We start from the raw sequence: 18,314 nt of genomic DNA, 5'->3' as shown, positions 1-18,314 counted from the left end.
TATTAACCTGTGCCTTAGAGTTGTCTTTTACCCTGTTTCTTCTCCTTCAAAATCGGGTCCTTTTCTGTGAAGCTTGTTGGTGATAATGGGCACATGCCTCTTTGACTTTATTCAAGGCACTGTACTCTTCAATATTTTGAATTGTAAGTTCTTTAGGGCTAAGATTTTGAACCCATTCTAAGTTAGAGTATTTTACTTACTGGCATGTGTTGAATTTCCGTTTACTGCTATATAAACAAAAATATGGAAGACTGGACTCCTTAGATTAGAAAGGAGTTCTGAGTCCCTCTGTTCTTTTAAAGTCTTGTGTAAAGGCTTTTGAAGGAAATGCACTGCTTAACTTGAGAAGGAGAGATGTCCTTCAGAGATGAATAAATGAGGCGGTGGTTTGGATCTGAAATAGGTTTAGGCTAGGATATGGGGTGAATCAGGATTATACTTAAAGTCTGAAGGTGCTGAACTCTGGTGAGCTGCCTTCACAAGGTTTGGGTCTTTTCTGTACTAAAATGTGGGCCCCATGTGGTTTTGGCTGTGACACGAAACCAAAACTGCAGGCCTGGTTTGGATTTGGACCTTTGAGACTCTTCCCCCACACTTACTCCAAAATTTGTAGGGATTTGGATTCCAGGGTGTAGCTTTTGCCCACCTCCATCTTCGGTCTCTGCATTATTCAGTCCGATCTTTAGGAGTGCAGAGCTCTTGACTGGATTACTTGAAACTTTACAAATTTATTAATTGAAGAGGGTGGAAGAAAATCAAGTTAGAAATTAAGAAAAAACAACTTGATATGAATCTTTAATAGGAATTAATATCTCTACAAATTTGTGTCCGTTAGCATAGCTAACGTTCAGTAGCCCTACCGGAGTAAAAACAACAAGGAGTCCTTGTGGCACCTTAGAGACTAACAAATTTATTTGGGCATAAGCTTTCGTGGGCTAGAACCTACTTCATCAGATCATGAAATGGACTCTAGCACACGAAAGTTTATGCCCAAATAAATTTGTTAGTCTCTAAGGTGCCACAGGACTCCCCATTGTTTTTGCTGATACCTGTACACTCTGAAACCTATTGGAGTAGTTCGTTATCACTGAATTCAAATGGCTCTCTAGCCAGTAGAGGCATGTCCTTTGTTCTTTAGAGGAACTGAGTCTTTCTGTTCTGCTTTATGTAAAAGTTGTATCCAGACTTGTAGACACTGCAGTGAAATTGGGAATGTTACAGTAGAAATCCATTTTTGTAAACAAGCTCTCTGTTGTTAAGCCAGCCCTGAAAGTCCCGATGGTAAGGGGATTAATGTAAATGTTCTCTTCACGTAAAAAGATTATAAATATTTGGTTATTTGGCTCACAGCTACCTTTTAGAAATGATATATTAAATCGATGAGATTACTACTGGAAGAGTTCTAAATATAAAGGGCCATATCCTATTCACTTTATGCATGTCCTATTTAAAGCCTACAATAATTATATAAAATGAGGCAAGCAAGTTTTTTGTCACAATGTTTAAAAAATAATTATAAACTAGCTTATTCCATTCAAGATGTCCAGTTTCCTGACGGTGTCTTTGAAATTCCTCTCCTCTTCCCATTTCAGAACTGTTTTTTCCCATCATGAGACTTGGTTCTGTCTTATTTTTTCCTTCTCCAAAAAAAAGTTTGAAAGGTTCTCCTTCCTTTGGCTTCAGAACTCGAATTTTTAATGAGATATTTAAACTGTTCTACACAGTTAATTCAATGAAAGGTCAATGTCATTTTAAAAAAGAATAATGGGGCCATATTCTGCACTCCAGTATTCTTGTTAACTAAAATTGGAGTCGAGTGGCACATCAGTTTCAAAGGCTAGAACTTGGCTCAGTACCTGGCAATGTTTTCATCAATTAAAAAAAACAAGACTTTGAACTCCTTTACCTCCCTCCAATTTCTGCGATTGTTGGCAGGTGACATTATGTATTGTTCCTAACTAAGAGGCAGCCTTTTCATTGGCTATAGCAAGGGTTGGGCAAGTGTGTGCCTTGCATGGTATTTAATATCCTGCACTGACTCAAGGGAAACTTAAGTTTTGCATGTTGTTATGAAGCTTTCTCCATGCCTGATAAAGTGAATTTTAATTTAACCGTCTGTGTCTTTTTTCCCTTCCCCCAACAGCTGGCTTACCCCTGGGTGTTCTAAACTTGGCCAAAATAAAGCCGTATCAGAGAGGCTTTTTCTGTAATGATGACAGCATCAAGTATCCATTCCATGACAGTACCGTCACATCCACTGTCCTCTATGCAGTGGGGTTCACCCTGCCCATTTTCTCTGTAAGTAGCTGAATTTCTAGCCATCTGTGTGCGGGGGGCGGGGAAAGACTTAAGAGGGTTCCAATAGGTCATCGTTGTGATACTGATTTGGATCTAGAGGGAGGATAAACATACCAGAGAAATTAAATATTTATATAGCCTTATATTTTTGTTGATTGCTGTGGTAACTAAAATAACTTCCAGATTTCACTTCAGCTTAGTGACTCCACTACCTTTTCTTGAAATCATCGAAACCTGTAGGTGGCCGATAACTTCTGATTGTTACTTGTCAGAAATAAACTGAAGTTTGGCTTATGTATGTTAATGTAAAGTTTTGTATTTTGCAGTGCTTCTGGAAATTCTCTTTGTACATCTGTTCTGAACAGACTGCAATGCCAGTTGTAAATAATTGAAATGCTATATGTCTCTTGTTAGAGAAACCTCAATTTGTGAGGGGCTCCACTTACACTGCATATTGTCTGCAGAGGTTAACTTTTTTTTTTATAGGCCAAAAGATACACGTGATGAATTCTTGGATCCTTCAGAGTCTGACTGCAGTGAGACTTGGATGCTTAGAAGCAGATTGCAGAAAAGGGGCTGGGTGCTGTGATACCACACAAGTTAACAAGGAACAATTTGACTCTGAACTGGGTTTTTAACTATATTTAATCTTGGCCCTAGCCAAGACTGTGTGCAAGACAGCTTGCCCAAAACTTGCCTAGTTCAGAGTAGACTTTGGCTTGGAAATGTTTGGTGCTGACCAAATCATGTTAGAAACAGTCTTGGTCTCTACTAGTCTTTTAATCATGTAGCAACTTGCTAAGACTCCAGGTGCTAAATTATTAGTCAGTGTGAAGTATCTTCTGAAGAATTTCAGGGATGGAGGTAACCATTTAAAGCAAGTATCAGAGGGGTAGCCGTGTTAGTCTGAATCTGTAAAAAGCAACAGAGGGTCCTGTGGCACCTTTAAGACTAACATTTAAAGCAAATGTCAGAAACACAAATCCATGCAACCCGTGTATGTTTTGAATGCATACCAGATACTGTTTATGCATGATCATTCTTTTACCAGCACTGTATTGTGTATTGTACGCAGTTAGAAAGCTAGACCTTATGACTGCCTTCTGAAAATAAATAGACAAAAATGCCATAAAAATGGTTAAACAAAAGCTCTACAAATGTTTCAGGGAGGGAACTAACTAACATAAAGCTCCAAAACCAGCAAATTAATATATTGGTTTTTGTGTCTTAAAATATGAAATTTGGAATTCATAGAGTAAACTGAAATTTTCATCTCTGTAATCAAGGTGAAACTTCATACATTATATACTTTCATCACGCCTTTTTGCAAAGAAAAGTGTAACATATTTCAGGACTCTCACAAAGATGCAGGCTTTATCGAGTCTTAAGGAAGCCTACTGCAAACTGGCCAATAAATATTAAGTTTTTCAGGCACAGATGTGAAATCCATCCATTGGCATGGGCACAGGTGAACATGGTAATTACATATCTGTCTAATTTCAGACATGCAAATTAGATGTACTTGCACATTTTTCAAGTGCAATGAAGGATAGCATCAGAAAAATGTAAACTATACACAATAATATAAAACATCTCCGTATCTTTTAGACTTCAACTTAAAAAAAAAAAAAAAAAAAAAACTAAAAATGGTCTGTCCATCCCAAGCTTATTTAGGCATAAACTTTTTTGCCTTTCAGATAGGGGGGAGTCATGTTTGAGCCTCCTGTGGCAGCTAGGCTATATAGGACTTTTTGTAACTTTTAATTAAGGAGAAATTATAATATCTCACACACACACACACACACACACACACACACACACACACACACACACACACACACACACACACATGTACTGCTTCTTAGATTGAGTGCCTGAAATATCCTTAACTGCAAAGATTTTATTGTTGACTTATTACAAACCTGCTTCCTGAAACCAATACTCTGATCAACTTCAGAGGACTTTGTGCAAGCTCCGTAATTCTTGGCTTTCCATGCTCTTTTGTTTTTTCTTTACTTCAAGGGTACATGACATTACTATGTTAATGCTCCAGATCTCTGATAAGGCAAACAGAAAGACTGACCTTCAGGTTTGTATATTTTGCCTGACACCTTCTACACAAATAATTTAACTAGCATAAGAAATTGTGCCCCAAAAAAAGCACGATAGTATTGTATTTGAACAACTCAAATGAAGAGATTCTCAAGATTTTTTTTCAGTAAAAGCATGGACTTCAAGCCAGAAGTTCAGAAACTGATTGAGAGCATACACTATGTTCCTTTGTAGGATATGCAGGGGAAAACCTTTCTGAACACGCCTTACCTACTTCATATCAGATTAAGGTCACTAAATCTGTTTAGTTTTCCAACTGAGTCACTGGATTTATTTGTTTGTGAAGTCAACCGATTGATTCTTCTGTATAATTAGTTTGGCACTTTATCCACGTCAGTGTCATTCTATAATTAGTCCACACACCCTGAGGTGCAACCAAGTGGCCTTAGAAAAAAGATGACAGCTTTACTATCTGAAAGTTTTGTGCTAATATATGATGATGCATTCAGATTGCAGGCAAAACTGATATATTGGCTGTCGTGTGTGTGTGTGTGTGTGTGTGTGTGTCATGCATCTAGGAATTGAGAATATAGGCTTTGCTTATAGGACGGGTACTGCTTTTTAAAGCAGAGACACGGTTGGGAGTTTCTGGTAGATAACCAACTCAACTTGAGCTCATAGTGTGATGTGATGGCTGAGATCAAATCCAATCCTTGGATGTATAGGTAGGGGGAATGTCGAGTAGAAGCAGGGAGGTGGTGATACTGCTGTGTATGGCAGTGTTCTTCAATTGCAAGCGTTACATTGGGCCTATTGGGCATCAGCTGTTCCCAACCTGCTCCCCTCTGGGGGCTCTGTTGTAAGAGCAGCACCACTAACTGGCTCCAGCTCTGCTTTGGGGCTCCTGACAGCTCCAACCCATATACTGCCCTACTGGTCCTGGCCGTAGCATCCCTGTACTGACCTGCTTTTGAGACACCCACCCCAGCCTCTGCCCTCATGGGCAGCTCCAGCCCCTGTGGTCCTCTGCTAGGTGGCACCTTTTCCTCCCCGGCCACAGAGTATCCTGCGGGGGAGGGAAGGCACAGAGGCAGGTCAGCATGGGGATGCTGCAGCCAAGATCGGCAGCGACTGGAGCTGCCAGGACCCCAGCACGCAGCCAGAGCTGCTTGGCAAGGCCATCCTTGGTTGGAGCTGGAGCCAGGTATCAGGACCAACCTTCCAGCAGGGTCCCCAGGTGCTGGGCAGGCACCTCATGGACATGAACTGGGCACAGGCAGCAGGAGGCAGGGGTGGGATGGGTTCTGAGGGGAGTCACACCTGCTTCTTGGGGTCTTTCCCAGCTTCCCCATTCTGCCCCTCTTCCTCCTATCTTTCCTCACTCAAGAAGTACTAAGGAGGCTCCAGCCTTCTGCAGCAATCCCCCTCCCTCCTTCCACCCTCAGGACCATAAATCCTGATTACCCCAATGAGCATCAGGGAGACACTACTCATTCGGATAACCAGGGTTTTCGATCAGTTGAAATTTGGATAAACTGACTTTATATATACGTGGCATGATGGTGAAAAGAGGAGAAACAAACTGAAGTGCATCCCCAGCTGTGCACTTGATTGGATTAACCGTCTGCGTGCCATTCAAAAATCAACCAGCATGACATCTTTGGCATGCATGCCATAAATTCTCAATCCCTGCCAACTAGGTGAAGAATTGACTTGGTTTCACTAGAGAGCACACACCTGAAAATTTGGACATTGCCTTATCTGGCATCTCAAAAAATGTTGTTTAATGCCATTGGTCTATTGCATTAGTGAGATGGCTTCTGTAGCCAGTTCTGGTACTACTTCAAAAAAGGATTTTGAGAAATTAGAAAGGGTTCAAAAAAGAGTTACAAGAATGATTTGAGGTCTGGAATACCTGTCTCACAGCGAGAGACAGATATTTGTGTTTAATCTATTAATTTGCCCAAGAGAGGGTGAAGCGGTGGATAAGTGATGACTTGATTACTGCCTATAAGCCTCTACATGTCTAATTTAGCAGACAAGGGCATAACATCCAATGGCTGGAACCTGAAGCTAGACAAATTTAGACTAGAAACAAGATGGAAAATTTGTAGTGAGGGTAATTTAACCACTGGAATAACTTACTAGGATATGGTGGACTGTATACAGAGTTACGTGTTGATGCAGGAATTGCTTGGTGAAGTCCTATATCAGTGTTAGTCTAATCTGACTCCCTAGAATATCATCATGGTCCCTTCTGGCCTCAAAGTAAGTGTGTATGAAATTTTAGTTTGTACCGACATTGTTAGTGCTTTTTATGTAGTCTGTTGTAAAACTAGGCAACTAGACAAGTTGATGTACCCTCTGGAAGACTTCTGCATACCCCCAGAGATACATGTACTCCTGGTTGGGAATCACTGAGCTACAAGACCTTGAGGCCTAGGGCCATGCAAACAGGAGTAAGTCACTTCAGACAGCCAGTTCCAATAATCTGAGCAGCTCATGTCCATGAGGTGTCTGCTATCATGTATCCAAGTAAGAGGAGCCTTTGACACACCCATCCCTCATGTAAAGATTTATAGTTCTGCAAATGATGTCTGGCTCCATATATCTAATAAATGTCTCGATGTCTGTCAGTATTCTTGTAACTTCTAGTAATAGAACAAATACACAGTAAAACAGCATTGCTGATGGCTTTCAAAATCATTTTAAATATTGAAAGGTAACATTAATAACTGTTTCTTGTTTGTAAACAGTGGAAGTGTGAAGCATTTTTGAACAGTTAGGTATTTCAAAAGTGACAACTCTTTACGGTGTGGTTGGTTTTTCTCTCCTTTTCATTTTTTTTTTCTTCGTTTTTTTTTCTCTTCTCCTTTGGATTTTGGCAGGTGGGTCTATTAAAGGTCTTGTAGTAGTTTAAAATTCTCCTTTGCTTTGAAGGCACATAGAATGACATGTTTAAAATATGTAAAGTTTGGGTGGTCGTGTAGCGTTTTGTCTGCTGCTTTTAAATTAAGACTTATTTGACTTGGCAAAACTGGTCTCTAAGTGGCATGTTGTCTGTCTAAAGGGCATCTACTACCTTTGTTCCTTTGCCAACTTTAACATGCTAGGTATGAAGCTTAATGATACATGTGGTAAGAGAGAACTTAATCAAAACACCTAAAGGGAACTTTCTGAAAATAATACTCTGACTCAACTTTTTTTTTTCCAGCAAACTGCTGTGGTGCATGCTTTGGAGGCCTCTTTGTCAAGATCTGTGGGGAGATGCCTTCCTAAGCAAAGGCTCGTTATTCTATAATGTGGAACAGTAAAAGTATATTGCATTTCTGCAAAACCAATATAAAATAGAACAGGTTTTCACACATACAGTAACTACCTACTTTTTTAATCGTAAAAATGATTAAATTTCAAATAAAATCTAGCTGTCACCCCACTACTTGGAAAAGACTTAATAGCAGAGTGCTGTAGTGAAGCCTCTTACTATCTAAATTTTCATTACATTGGCAGAACATGCCATTGCCACTGTACACACTTTGTCTATCAATATTTTTGTAACTAGTTTAAACATGTTATAAATATTTTTAATGCTGTATCCTTTATCTTTGTGAATGAACAAACTTGGTAATGTGCAGAAGGTCAAGTATTAGTTCAAATAGCAATATTCTATTAGGAACTTACAGAACACACACACCACCCTGTCCCACAGGAAAACTTTTGTAAAAGGGTAATGAGCTTTCGTATCTTACAGAACTGTCTGCTCCACAGTACTTATGATTCCCATATGGACTGTAATACTTCATTCAGTTCTGGGCACCTAAGATGATTGATACCATACTGATGAGTTTGTGGTATAAGAACCTGAATAGAATAATCCGGTTGGATTGAACACAGTGGAAGGAAATCAGGAAGAGCAAGACCCAAAAACACATGTCATTTTCTCCCTGCTCCTCTTACCTCAGGAACCTTCATAGAGGCTTTTAAAATATCAAGTAAAGCTTGGTAGTAACCAAAAGAAGGTGAAATCATATAGCAGCTTGATTCCTGTTTATTGTACGTTCTTGGATGGCTCTTCCAGTGGAAGTGGTGGGAGTCCCATCCTTTGAGAGAGTGCTTTGTTGAAGTTGTTCTTAAAGCTGAAAGCACACACTGCAGGGAACATGCGTAGTATAGTGACAGGAGAATGGATTAATGTCTTAGACTCTTCCCTTTCTAAATTTGTATAAATCATAAAATGAGTTACTTGATCACTAAATTCAAGTGGAATGAGCTGAACATCTTAAAATTCATAAATATGAATTACTGGATTGCGTACAGCAAGCTGATATAGTGTGAAGTGGTCTGAGTCAATCCTGTTCTATAAAATGCTTTGGGGTACACACGTTTCACCCACCTGAATTCTTTATTGTTGCTACACATATTATATGTAATAGCTAGAAAGAAACATGATTTCTTTGCCTCCCTACAGCTGCACATCGGAAGCAAGAGTGAATTCCCAGTACAGTCCTGTTTCATGGTTTATTTATAAACCAGTTTTTCTTAAAAGGAACATATGGGGGAGCTCTTTCTTTGCTGTGTGTTACTTTACTTATGGGATTAGGTTGTTCTCTTCCTACATTTTCAATTGTTCTTGCCACAGCATCTCTTTCAGATCCTAGCTGTAGGCTTGCCATTATAGCGAGAGTGGTGTTTGGCGATACTGCAGTCTGCTTTGCATGCCACAATTTCCAGATCTCTGGTCTGCAGGACTTGTGAGGGATTATGCAGCACTGCAAAACCTCCAACTTTGCATGTTGAGGTAATGTCACTTCAGTAGTGCTTCTGTGATGAGTGTAGCTACAAGCAGAAGATGGAGTTTGGGCTGAGGCTGAAGACTAAGCAGGAACTAGAGATTCGGGAATGTCCAGGGCAGAACACATACAGCAGTAGCTGGCATAGATTTTAAATCTTGAAACAAAGCGATGCTAGGCCTGATCAGCACTAAAGTAAAAGCTGGACTTGCTCATGGAAGGGAATGGTGGAAAGGTGGATTGTGGGGGACTGGGAGGAGAATGAAATGATCTGTTGGAGGCAGAACATTTTAAACTATAAATCCTCTTTACTCACATTGCGGACTCAAAGCAAAGCAGCAGCATTGCAAGGTGTGAATATCTCATTTGATACCCTAGTTGAGGCTACGTCTACACTACCCGCCTGAATCGGCGGGTAGAAATCGATCTCTCAGGGATCGAATTATCACGTCTCGTCGGGACACGACATTCGATCCCCGAATCGACGCTTGTACTCCATCAGGGGAGGTAGGAGTAAGCGCCGTCGACGGGGGAGCCGCGGAGGTTGATTTGCCGCCGTCCTCACAGTGGGGTAAGTCGGCTCCGATACGTCGAATTCAGCTACGCTATTCACGTAGCTGAATTTGCGTATCTTAAATCGACACCTTTCCCCCCCTCCCCCGTAGTGAGGACGTAGCCTTAGTAAAACTACTTGCAGAGAATCTCTGGCCAGTCATCTGTAAGAAAAGAAGATTTTTATTGGGTAGCGGGGGGGGGGAAGAGATTGGGGATGGAGGGGAGAGGAACAAGTGAGTAAAATCTACAGAGTTTAGTTAGTGGTAGTGGAAAGTGGAGGAAGAACAAATGGACGCAATAGACACTTCCTTCTTCTGCACCTCCTTACTGACAAATGTCCCATACCTCATCCCCCATCTTAGTCTGTATGCCTTCTGTACCTAGTATTCCTCCTCCTTACTGGTTTCAGAGTGGTAGCCTGTTAGTCTGTATCAGGAAAAACAACGAGGAGTCCTTGTGGCACCTTGGAGACTAACATTTATTTGGGCATAAGCTTTCGTGGGCTAAAACCCACTTCATCAGATGCATGGAGTGAAAAATACAGTAAGTAGTATATATATTACAGCACATGAAAAGATAGACTATATATACTACTTACTGTATTTTTCACTCCATGCATCTGATGAAGTGGGTTTTAGCCCATGAAAGCTTATGCCCAAATAAATGTTAGTCTCTAAGGTGCCCACAAGGACTCCTCGTTGTTTCTCCTCCTTACTGTACTACTAAGCAAGAACCTGAAGCTAACTGCCTAGTTAAATCTTGTTTTTCCCCACCCCTTGCTTTTAGAGATTCTTAAATGACAAAACAAAATAATAAACCTTGAATAATTAAAAAAAAATGCATGTTTTGACAAGAAGTGTTAACTTTAAATAAACTCAACTTTTTGTACTGGAAAGCCCCTTTAAAATACCCAGGGTGGAATTCTTCTTCTCAGGACCAGAAGAAGCAGAATTCTGTTGACGGAGTGAATATTGTAACATATGAATGCTAACATAACTTTCAAAAAGTGAGAAGGGATCAACAGCAAAGGATTATGATTTGGTTACACTTGTCAAAACTAGTAGTAAAAACATTCTTTCATCCAGGGTTCTCTGAGTGCTACACAAACATGGGTACACAATGGATGTGTTTGCAGACCTGGCAAGCATAAATAAAGAACCTTCAAAGGCAAAAAATAAATTGGATTTGTGCCTGGAGTGTTCCCTTTGGTTTATGTATGAAAGGTATTTGTGGGTTTCTAAAAAAATTTCTGCTTAATGTTTACATTAGATATTCAGATCGTCTCCAGTCTAAGACCAGACTCATAAAATTATGACATGGGAGAAAGAGGACGAAAGATGAGAAGTTGAGAAGGAACAGGATTCATAGGCCTTGTCTGTGGCTCAAATCGGGAAATTGCCATTATTGGTTACCAGCTGGTGCAAACCATAGTGCAGATTTGTAAAGCTATTTTTTGCTAGTGGGAGTCACCCACAGTGTGTTTTTGATCTGCCCTCTTCCCTTCCCCTCCCCAATCTATAGAGGGGTTTACACCACTACAACTGTGATCCTGTAGGTAGCCCACTTTAAAACTCTAGTGTAGTTGGGGTAAGTTGTGCTTTACTCTGTTAGCTGAGTCGAGGTGAATTCTACAACATGCCCTGTCTATTCATTTAAAATTGCACTTGTTAAATACACCTTTTATTTTTTTTAAGTTAAATGGATGTTAGTGATTGACATCAGCAAAACCAGAAGAGAACAGAATTTTTGTGTGTGTGTGAGTATATGTATCCGGTCCTTTATAGTGGATGTATAAAGAATCTTAAGTTGAGTTTGTGCCCTCTTTAATCCTTTTACGAGTCACTTTTTTGAGAGCCCATTTGCATAGCAATTTCTCTTGCCCCTGAAAATGGGTAATCAAAAACCCTTAAACACACACCAAACTGTTTTTTCTTTTAAAAATCCTCCTTAGCTGATCATATCTTCTAAGTAGCCTAGCACCTAATGATCCTGGCTGCAAGCAGTCTGTCACTGAATATCTAGTGATGACCTAAAGCAGGGCAGCAGCTGTTGCTGATGAGCACATGTTGCCCTGTAGCTATATTGGGTACATGCTTCAGACTTTGAGCCTGGCAGTGGGTTCAAGCCAAAGACTTCTGCCTGCCAGACTCAATACAGATCAGGTTTAGGTCTTCTAATCTCTTATGCTGGACCCTGTCTCCTGACAAATCTGAGGGAAGCCTCTGGTTTAGTACCTTGAGACTTTTTTAGTAAAGTGCATTGGCTTCCCAAAAACACAATAAGGCTCTGGAGTACAGAAGGCCATGTTTAGGACTGTTTTTCTTTTTAAAATCTTTTATTCTTCAAGCATTATGAGAGTAACCACGTTGGTTCACTATAGACATCACCTTGCAGCTATTCATGCTTTCAGTAGCCTTTTGGTTGCTGTTGCCTTGGCACATTGAGTTGGAAAGCTGAACAATTTGATAATTTAGCTGCCTATTTTTATATAGTGTGTTACTCAGCTATGGAGCTAATTTGCCTTTCAGATTATGCCTCCTCTCTGCACAGAAGTTACTCATTAGACATGAAATGGACTCTTATGCAGGTTAGAGAAGGGCTTTGCGTTTAGTAAAATTTGTTTTACTGTAGACAGGCATGTAAAAGGTCATGAGAACTTTCCAGACATGCAGACCATGTCTGTACTAGAAAAACTTTGCAAAAAGGTCCCCTAGTCACTGACACCAGTTCAGCTGTATGGGTGGTAGCACCTACTGCAGACAAGGCTCTGGCAGCTACTGGTCTTTCCCACTCACTCAGTTAACCCTGTGCAGCTGAACAAGTGTTAGGCCTGGTTCTGAGCTCTGCTTCTGAAATTTTCCAGTTTATACACAGCCTTACATGCTGGGAGGAATAGCAGCCTTGTGCTTAAGGTACTGGAGAGAGAAACTAATTTATATATTCTAGATATTCACTTTTTACCTCTGCCATAGGCTTAGTGTGTGGCAGTGGGCAAGTTACCTAACTAAACTCTCTGCCTCAGTTCCCCTCTGTAAAATGCCTGTAACTCAAGAGAGTAGTGTTCACCAGATGCTTGGATTGTACAATAATGTGTGGGGGCACTCATGTACATAGATCATGAATGACTGAAACCCATCCTGCAAATGAACCTCTGACTTGCTTAATAGCCGAACCTGCTTTTTGTCCTTGGAGGCAGATTTTGGCTAACCCTTACAAGCTACTATTTAAACCCAATCCTTGCTTATAGTTGTGTTTTTGACCTCTCCTAGTCCCCCCTCCCCCATATGTGTAAAGACCCAAGTTATAGTTCTTCCTCTATCCTCAGTTCTTTTCCTCCCCTTGGCTTTGATATCTCTTCCAACCCCCCCCCCCCCCCCCCCCCGGTACTTTGGAAGTAATTTTAATTGAGAAGAAAGTAGATGAATAGAGAGGCAAGTTGTAAAAACTTCTATTTTACCTTAGTTTTACGCCTCCCTATTCTATTAACTCTAGTGTCCAGTATATGACTTTCTTCACTTGTGATGTGACCCACACATGGCTAAATAGTACCCCAACATCAGCACTGACAACATTTGAAGTATTTTTGCTTTGTTTCCACCAGCACTGCTGGAAAGAGACCAGACCAGTTTTTATATGAAAAGACTCCTTCAATCTTCTGGACTAAATAATGGAATGATTCTTATGATTACTATAGTCCAGATGTAGCACTGTCAGCACTACAACCTTGATCAGGTTATTTTCTAGACAGCAAAGTGACTTCAAGAATCTTGCCAGGTGGAGACATGGAGGAGCAGCTTTCTGAAGTTTATAATGTCTATAAGGGTGGTGGTGATGTGAGAGAGAGAGAGAGAGAGGAAACTAGAATCTCTTCTCGCTCCATTTAATAAGCACAAAAGGGCATTCGGATACTTTGACTGCTTATTTGCATGTGCACTCATATTTTGAAGAAGCGTTTCTCTCTGAGAACACATTCAGTATCTTGACAAATATCCTCAGTGATACAGAAGAGGAAGGCTATTCTTACAGTTTTTGATTTGATATTAAGTTTGATCTGTGGTGTGTTTTCCACAGGAGACTTTTCCAAAAATTATTGAGAGTGCTGATTTGTGACTGGATTGATTACCTGTAGGTGTATTCGTGCCTTCTGCCATTGCATGGTGGGTATATTTGAAGTAGATTGGCACTGTAAGTTTAGTAATTCAACATCTCATACTTTTTTTTTTTTTAAGACTTAGGATGGCTTCTCATATGCATTAGATAAGATTGAGCATTGTGAGATGAGCATTGTTTGAGTAATGTGACATCTGAGCAATCAGAGAGAGCTTACATTCCCCTAACACTGTAATAGTGAATACATACTTGCCACAGAAAGTGAGTAGCCATTGCTGTAATGATGATGAAGGCTTGTGCTTCTCCAATTGATTTGCCCTCTCCTACTAATACCAATTTATGCTTGGATGGGTCTAGGTCTGCCAGCCATTTTTATAAACTGCATTAAATAAAAATCTGTCTCCCAATCTGGTTCTAAGCATTCATAGGAAATTATCAAAGCCATAACGAGGCATATTAGCGCCCGGGGCAAGCAAGCATATTTGCACCCCCTAGAGGTGGTGTGTGTGTGGGGGGAAAGGTATGTGGGGTCACATGCCCCACCCCCAGATTTCCACCTTCCATTTAGCACAGAGGTTTTCAAACTATTGCCTCCTGCCAGGAGCCAGTGGATTGGAAGCTGGTGGGAGCTGCACAGGCCCCTGGCTTTCCGCACTGTGGAAGCTGGGGCGCTGGCTGGCTGACTGGCAGCCCTCCCAGCTCTGCTCTCCAGGCAGGGTGGGCGGCACAATCAGCAGCCTGTTCTTGCCTCTCCCTGCCCAGCACTACCCACTGGATCTGGCCCCTGTCCACGTAGCCTGGCTGCCATGATGACCTAGGCAATCGTTCGCTGCTGCCCTGGGGCTCCTGGCTCTGCTGCTGCTTGGTCACCAGTGCCCTGGCACTCCTGGCTCTGTTCTCCAGAGCAGTGGCAGAGCCAGGAGCACCAGGGCAGTGGCAAGTGAGCACATCGGGGAGTGTCTCATGGCAGCCAGGCTCGGAGGCCAGCTCTAGTGGGCAGCACTGGGCTCCTTTGGGAAGAGGCAAGAGCACATTAGCGTGCAGCTCAGAGCTGCCTGGCGAGCGCCCAGCTGTGGAGAGGCGGCAGAGCTTGGGGAGCAGTGCAGGAAGGGTTGTCAGGCAGCCAGTCAGAGTCCCAGTTCCCACAGTGCAGAGAGCCAGGGGTCCAAGCAGGCTGGGTGGCTCCCACCAGCTTCCGATCCACCACCTCCTGCCAGGAGGTAACAGTTTTTAAACTGTGGGACTTGCCACCCCATTTTTCTGGCCCCACAACTTTGTGCCCTGGGTGGCTGCCCTGCTCGCCCCACCCTGTTTATGGTCCTGGAAATTATGGCAATGGAGTATAATCAAGTCATGAAAAACTGATACCAGTAACATAACACCGTCTTGATAAGGCAGTATCTTTGTTTTGGTTAGTGAGACACTGTAAAGGGTGGAGAACTAACCAGAGGCAAATTCATAAAGCTAGGGCGTCTAACTTACAATTACAATTTAATTACCCTTCTGCTGACTGTATGTCTCATCCAGAAACTAGACCTTACATTCTAGGAATGCTCAGAATAAATCTCCTTTTGCTGGAACATGTTAAAGGCAGGAAACAGTCCATGGCAACTCTTACACTTTTAATCTTCCTGTATGCTGGGGAAATTAGTTGTCTTGCAACAGATCATTGTATCTTATTTTGGTTTTGTTTGTTTGTTTATTTATTTATTTATTTATTTATTTATGGTAGACATTGCTATAGTATATTTTAAAAGTAAAAAGTAAAGCTGAAGTTTTTAAAATAAAAGACAACTATGTAAATATTTAGAACTTCCTCCACCAAAATGCAACAATTTTAAGGTAGGTTGAACCTAAAACTCCCTACCCATTGAGACAAAAATCAGTTTTTTCTTTTCTAACTGTTTTGAGATTAGTGCACTCAAGCTTGCATTTTTGGTTTCTACTGGGTGAGGTTGTACAGCACTAAACGTGACAAAATGTGGGAAGGCTATGGGCCTGGACAATATTACCAATTGAGCCATTTTAACCATTGGACCCTGAGGAGGAGGAGGTGGTGGTTGTAGTTAACTTTATTCAACTTAATTTTCCATACTGGAAGAACATCTGAGTGGAGGAAGAATACATTGGTCCCGGTCTTCAAGCATAAAGGACATATGCAAGAAAGTAGTGGTCACTGACCCATTAAATTTAATGTCATATGAAGAAATGGCTGGAAAGTATTGAGAAAAAGCTTTGGGAGGAGCTGGAGCATCAAATAAGTGACAACAATTCAGATTTCTGCCAGGAAGGTCAACAATGGTTTACAGTGTTTGCAGCCTGAATATTGCAGAAGAAGTACAAGGAGAATTAAAAGGAATTGCACTTAGTGTTTGTGGATTTAGAGAGAGTTTGACAGGTTTCCTAAGAAATTGTTATGGTGGTGCCTGTGGTGCAATCACTCTGAACATGTCTCAGGCAATCATGGACATATGTGAGGGTAGCACAATAGTAGTGAGAAACAGCTGTGGCTACAGTGAAGCCTGTGAAGACTGATCCTTTACATAGACCTACCCTAAGCCCATTCCTATTTGTGATATAATGCCTACCTTAACACAGGAGTTTAGGGGACAGGCTCCATGGAGCATGCTTTTTGCTGATGTCGTTGTGCTGTGACAATAACTACGAATTGGAAAGGAACCTAGAGCTATGTAGGTCTGCATTAGAAGAAAAATGGCTTACAAATCAGCTGACAAAAAACGGAATATATGCAATACTTCATTGAGAGGGACAATGAGGAGCCAGTAAAACTAGATGGTATAGTGTTAAAATCTGTGCAACAATTTCAATATCTCAATTCAGTATTGAGCCATGATGGGCATGTGGATGTTAGGAGCCACATGAAGAGCACTTTATGTAAATAGAGGGAGTCAACGGGAGTTCTTTGTGATAAGACTATGCTGAGCAAACTAGAGAGCAAAGTTACAGATACAAGGTGCGTGAGGTGATATCTTTTATTGGATCAACGTTTGTTGGTGAGAGAGACTTTTGAGCTACGCAGAGCTCTTCTTCGGGTCTGGGAGACTTACACAGGCCTGGTCTACACTATAGAGTTCGGTTGACGTAAGGCAGCTTACGTGGACCTAATCATGTCAGTGTACACACTACAGTCTTGCTCCTGCCAATGTAAGTGCCTTACTGCACTGACATCATAACTCCACCTCCATCAGAGGGCTTATGTTGGTGTAGTTAGGGTGATGCAGTGTCCATGTAGAGAGTTACTTACCTCTGCTGTTTGGATGTCATTCTTGTCAATTTCATGGTTCCCTGCTGCAGCTGTGAAATTGACAAAGGCTGGTAGGCTCCCTGCGGTGAACCCTGCACCTGCTCACAGCTCTGTCTGTCTGTCTGTCTGTCTGTCTCCCTGCTCCGAGCAGGGCTGCTGCCCAGAACTCCATGCACAACATCTAGGGGTTCCTCTTAACAATACAAAACAGAATCATCTTGAACTCCCACCTAGTAATTGGGGGAAAACTAAACACCAACCCATGGCACTTCTAAAAGGCTTCCCCTCTCGCCAGCAGGGCCGGCTCTGGCTTTTTTGCCGCCCTAGGCAAAAACGCCTCCGGCCGCCCACCCCCCCCGCCCCCCCGCGCGGGTGGGGGGGGGCGGAGCCCGGAGGAGGGGGGCGGCTGGAGCCCCGGGGTGAGGGTGGCGAGCCCCGGCGGGGGCTCCGCTCTCCCCCCGGCGGCCGGGGGGAGGGCGCCAGAGGGGAGGGCGGCCGGAGCCCTGGGAGGAGGGCGGCGAGGCCCGGCGGGGGCTCAGCTCTTCCCCCCCCCCCCCCCCGGCGGCCAGAGCGCCGGGGGCAGGGCGGCGAGCCCCGGCGGGGGCTCGGCTCTCCCCCCGGCGGCCAGAGCCCCGGCGGCCAGGGCGGCGAGCCCCGGCGGCCAGAGCGCCGGGGGCAGGGCGGCGAGCCCCGGCTGGGGCTCGGCTCTCCCCCCGGCGGCCAGAGCGCAGGGCGGCGAGCCCCGGGAGGGGCTCGCCGCTCTCCCCCCGGCAGCCGGGGGGAGGGCGCAGGGGGGAGGGCGGCCAGAGTGCCGGGGGGAGGGCGGCGAGCCCGGCTGTGGCCCCGCTCTCCCCGGCGGCCCGAGCGCCGCGCCGCCCCCCTCCAGGTGCCGCCCCAAGCACCAGCTTGGTTGCCTGGTGCCTGGAGCCGGCCCTGCTCGCCAGCACTATATCCGTTTTTAAGGAAAACTTAAAAAGTGAAAAAGGAACCCAGTATTAATTTGGGGAAGCACCAGCACAACCATTCGAAAGCATATGACCATAAGTATACATCCACCCAGAGTATGGTGGGCAGTGTCCTTTTGGTCTCAGTTTCTCACCGTGTAGTGTGAAAGTCCAACACACCACTCTCCTCTCTCTCTCTCTCTCTATTCTACCCCTCTGAGCTGGTGTCCTTGGCCAGCAAAGACCCACTAACATCCCCCCTCCCACCTGCCTACCCCATGTGTCCCATCCCCCCCACTT

The 18,314-nt window shown here is 43.1% G+C and overlaps 1 protein-coding gene across 1 annotated transcript in view; it reads left to right on the top strand.

Annotated features, from left to right (window-relative positions):
* The window catches only part of PLPP1 (phospholipid phosphatase 1), a 126,070-nt gene that overhangs the window by 21,343 nt on the left and 86,413 nt on the right, over positions 1-18,314 (top strand). The window contains exon 2 of the mRNA XM_065406069.1: positions 2,144-2,298. Coding sequence (XP_065262141.1) covers positions 2,144-2,298 — 155 coding nt within the window. The remainder of the gene's footprint in view (positions 1-2,143; positions 2,299-18,314) is intronic.

This window comes from Emys orbicularis, chromosome 6 (assembly GCF_028017835.1).
Source record: "Emys orbicularis isolate rEmyOrb1 chromosome 6, rEmyOrb1.hap1, whole genome shotgun sequence".
Lineage (NCBI taxonomy): Eukaryota > Metazoa > Chordata > Testudines > Emydidae > Emys > Emys orbicularis.
Note: the sequence above shows the minus strand (reverse complement) of the source record. Positions and strands in the feature narration are given on the sequence as shown.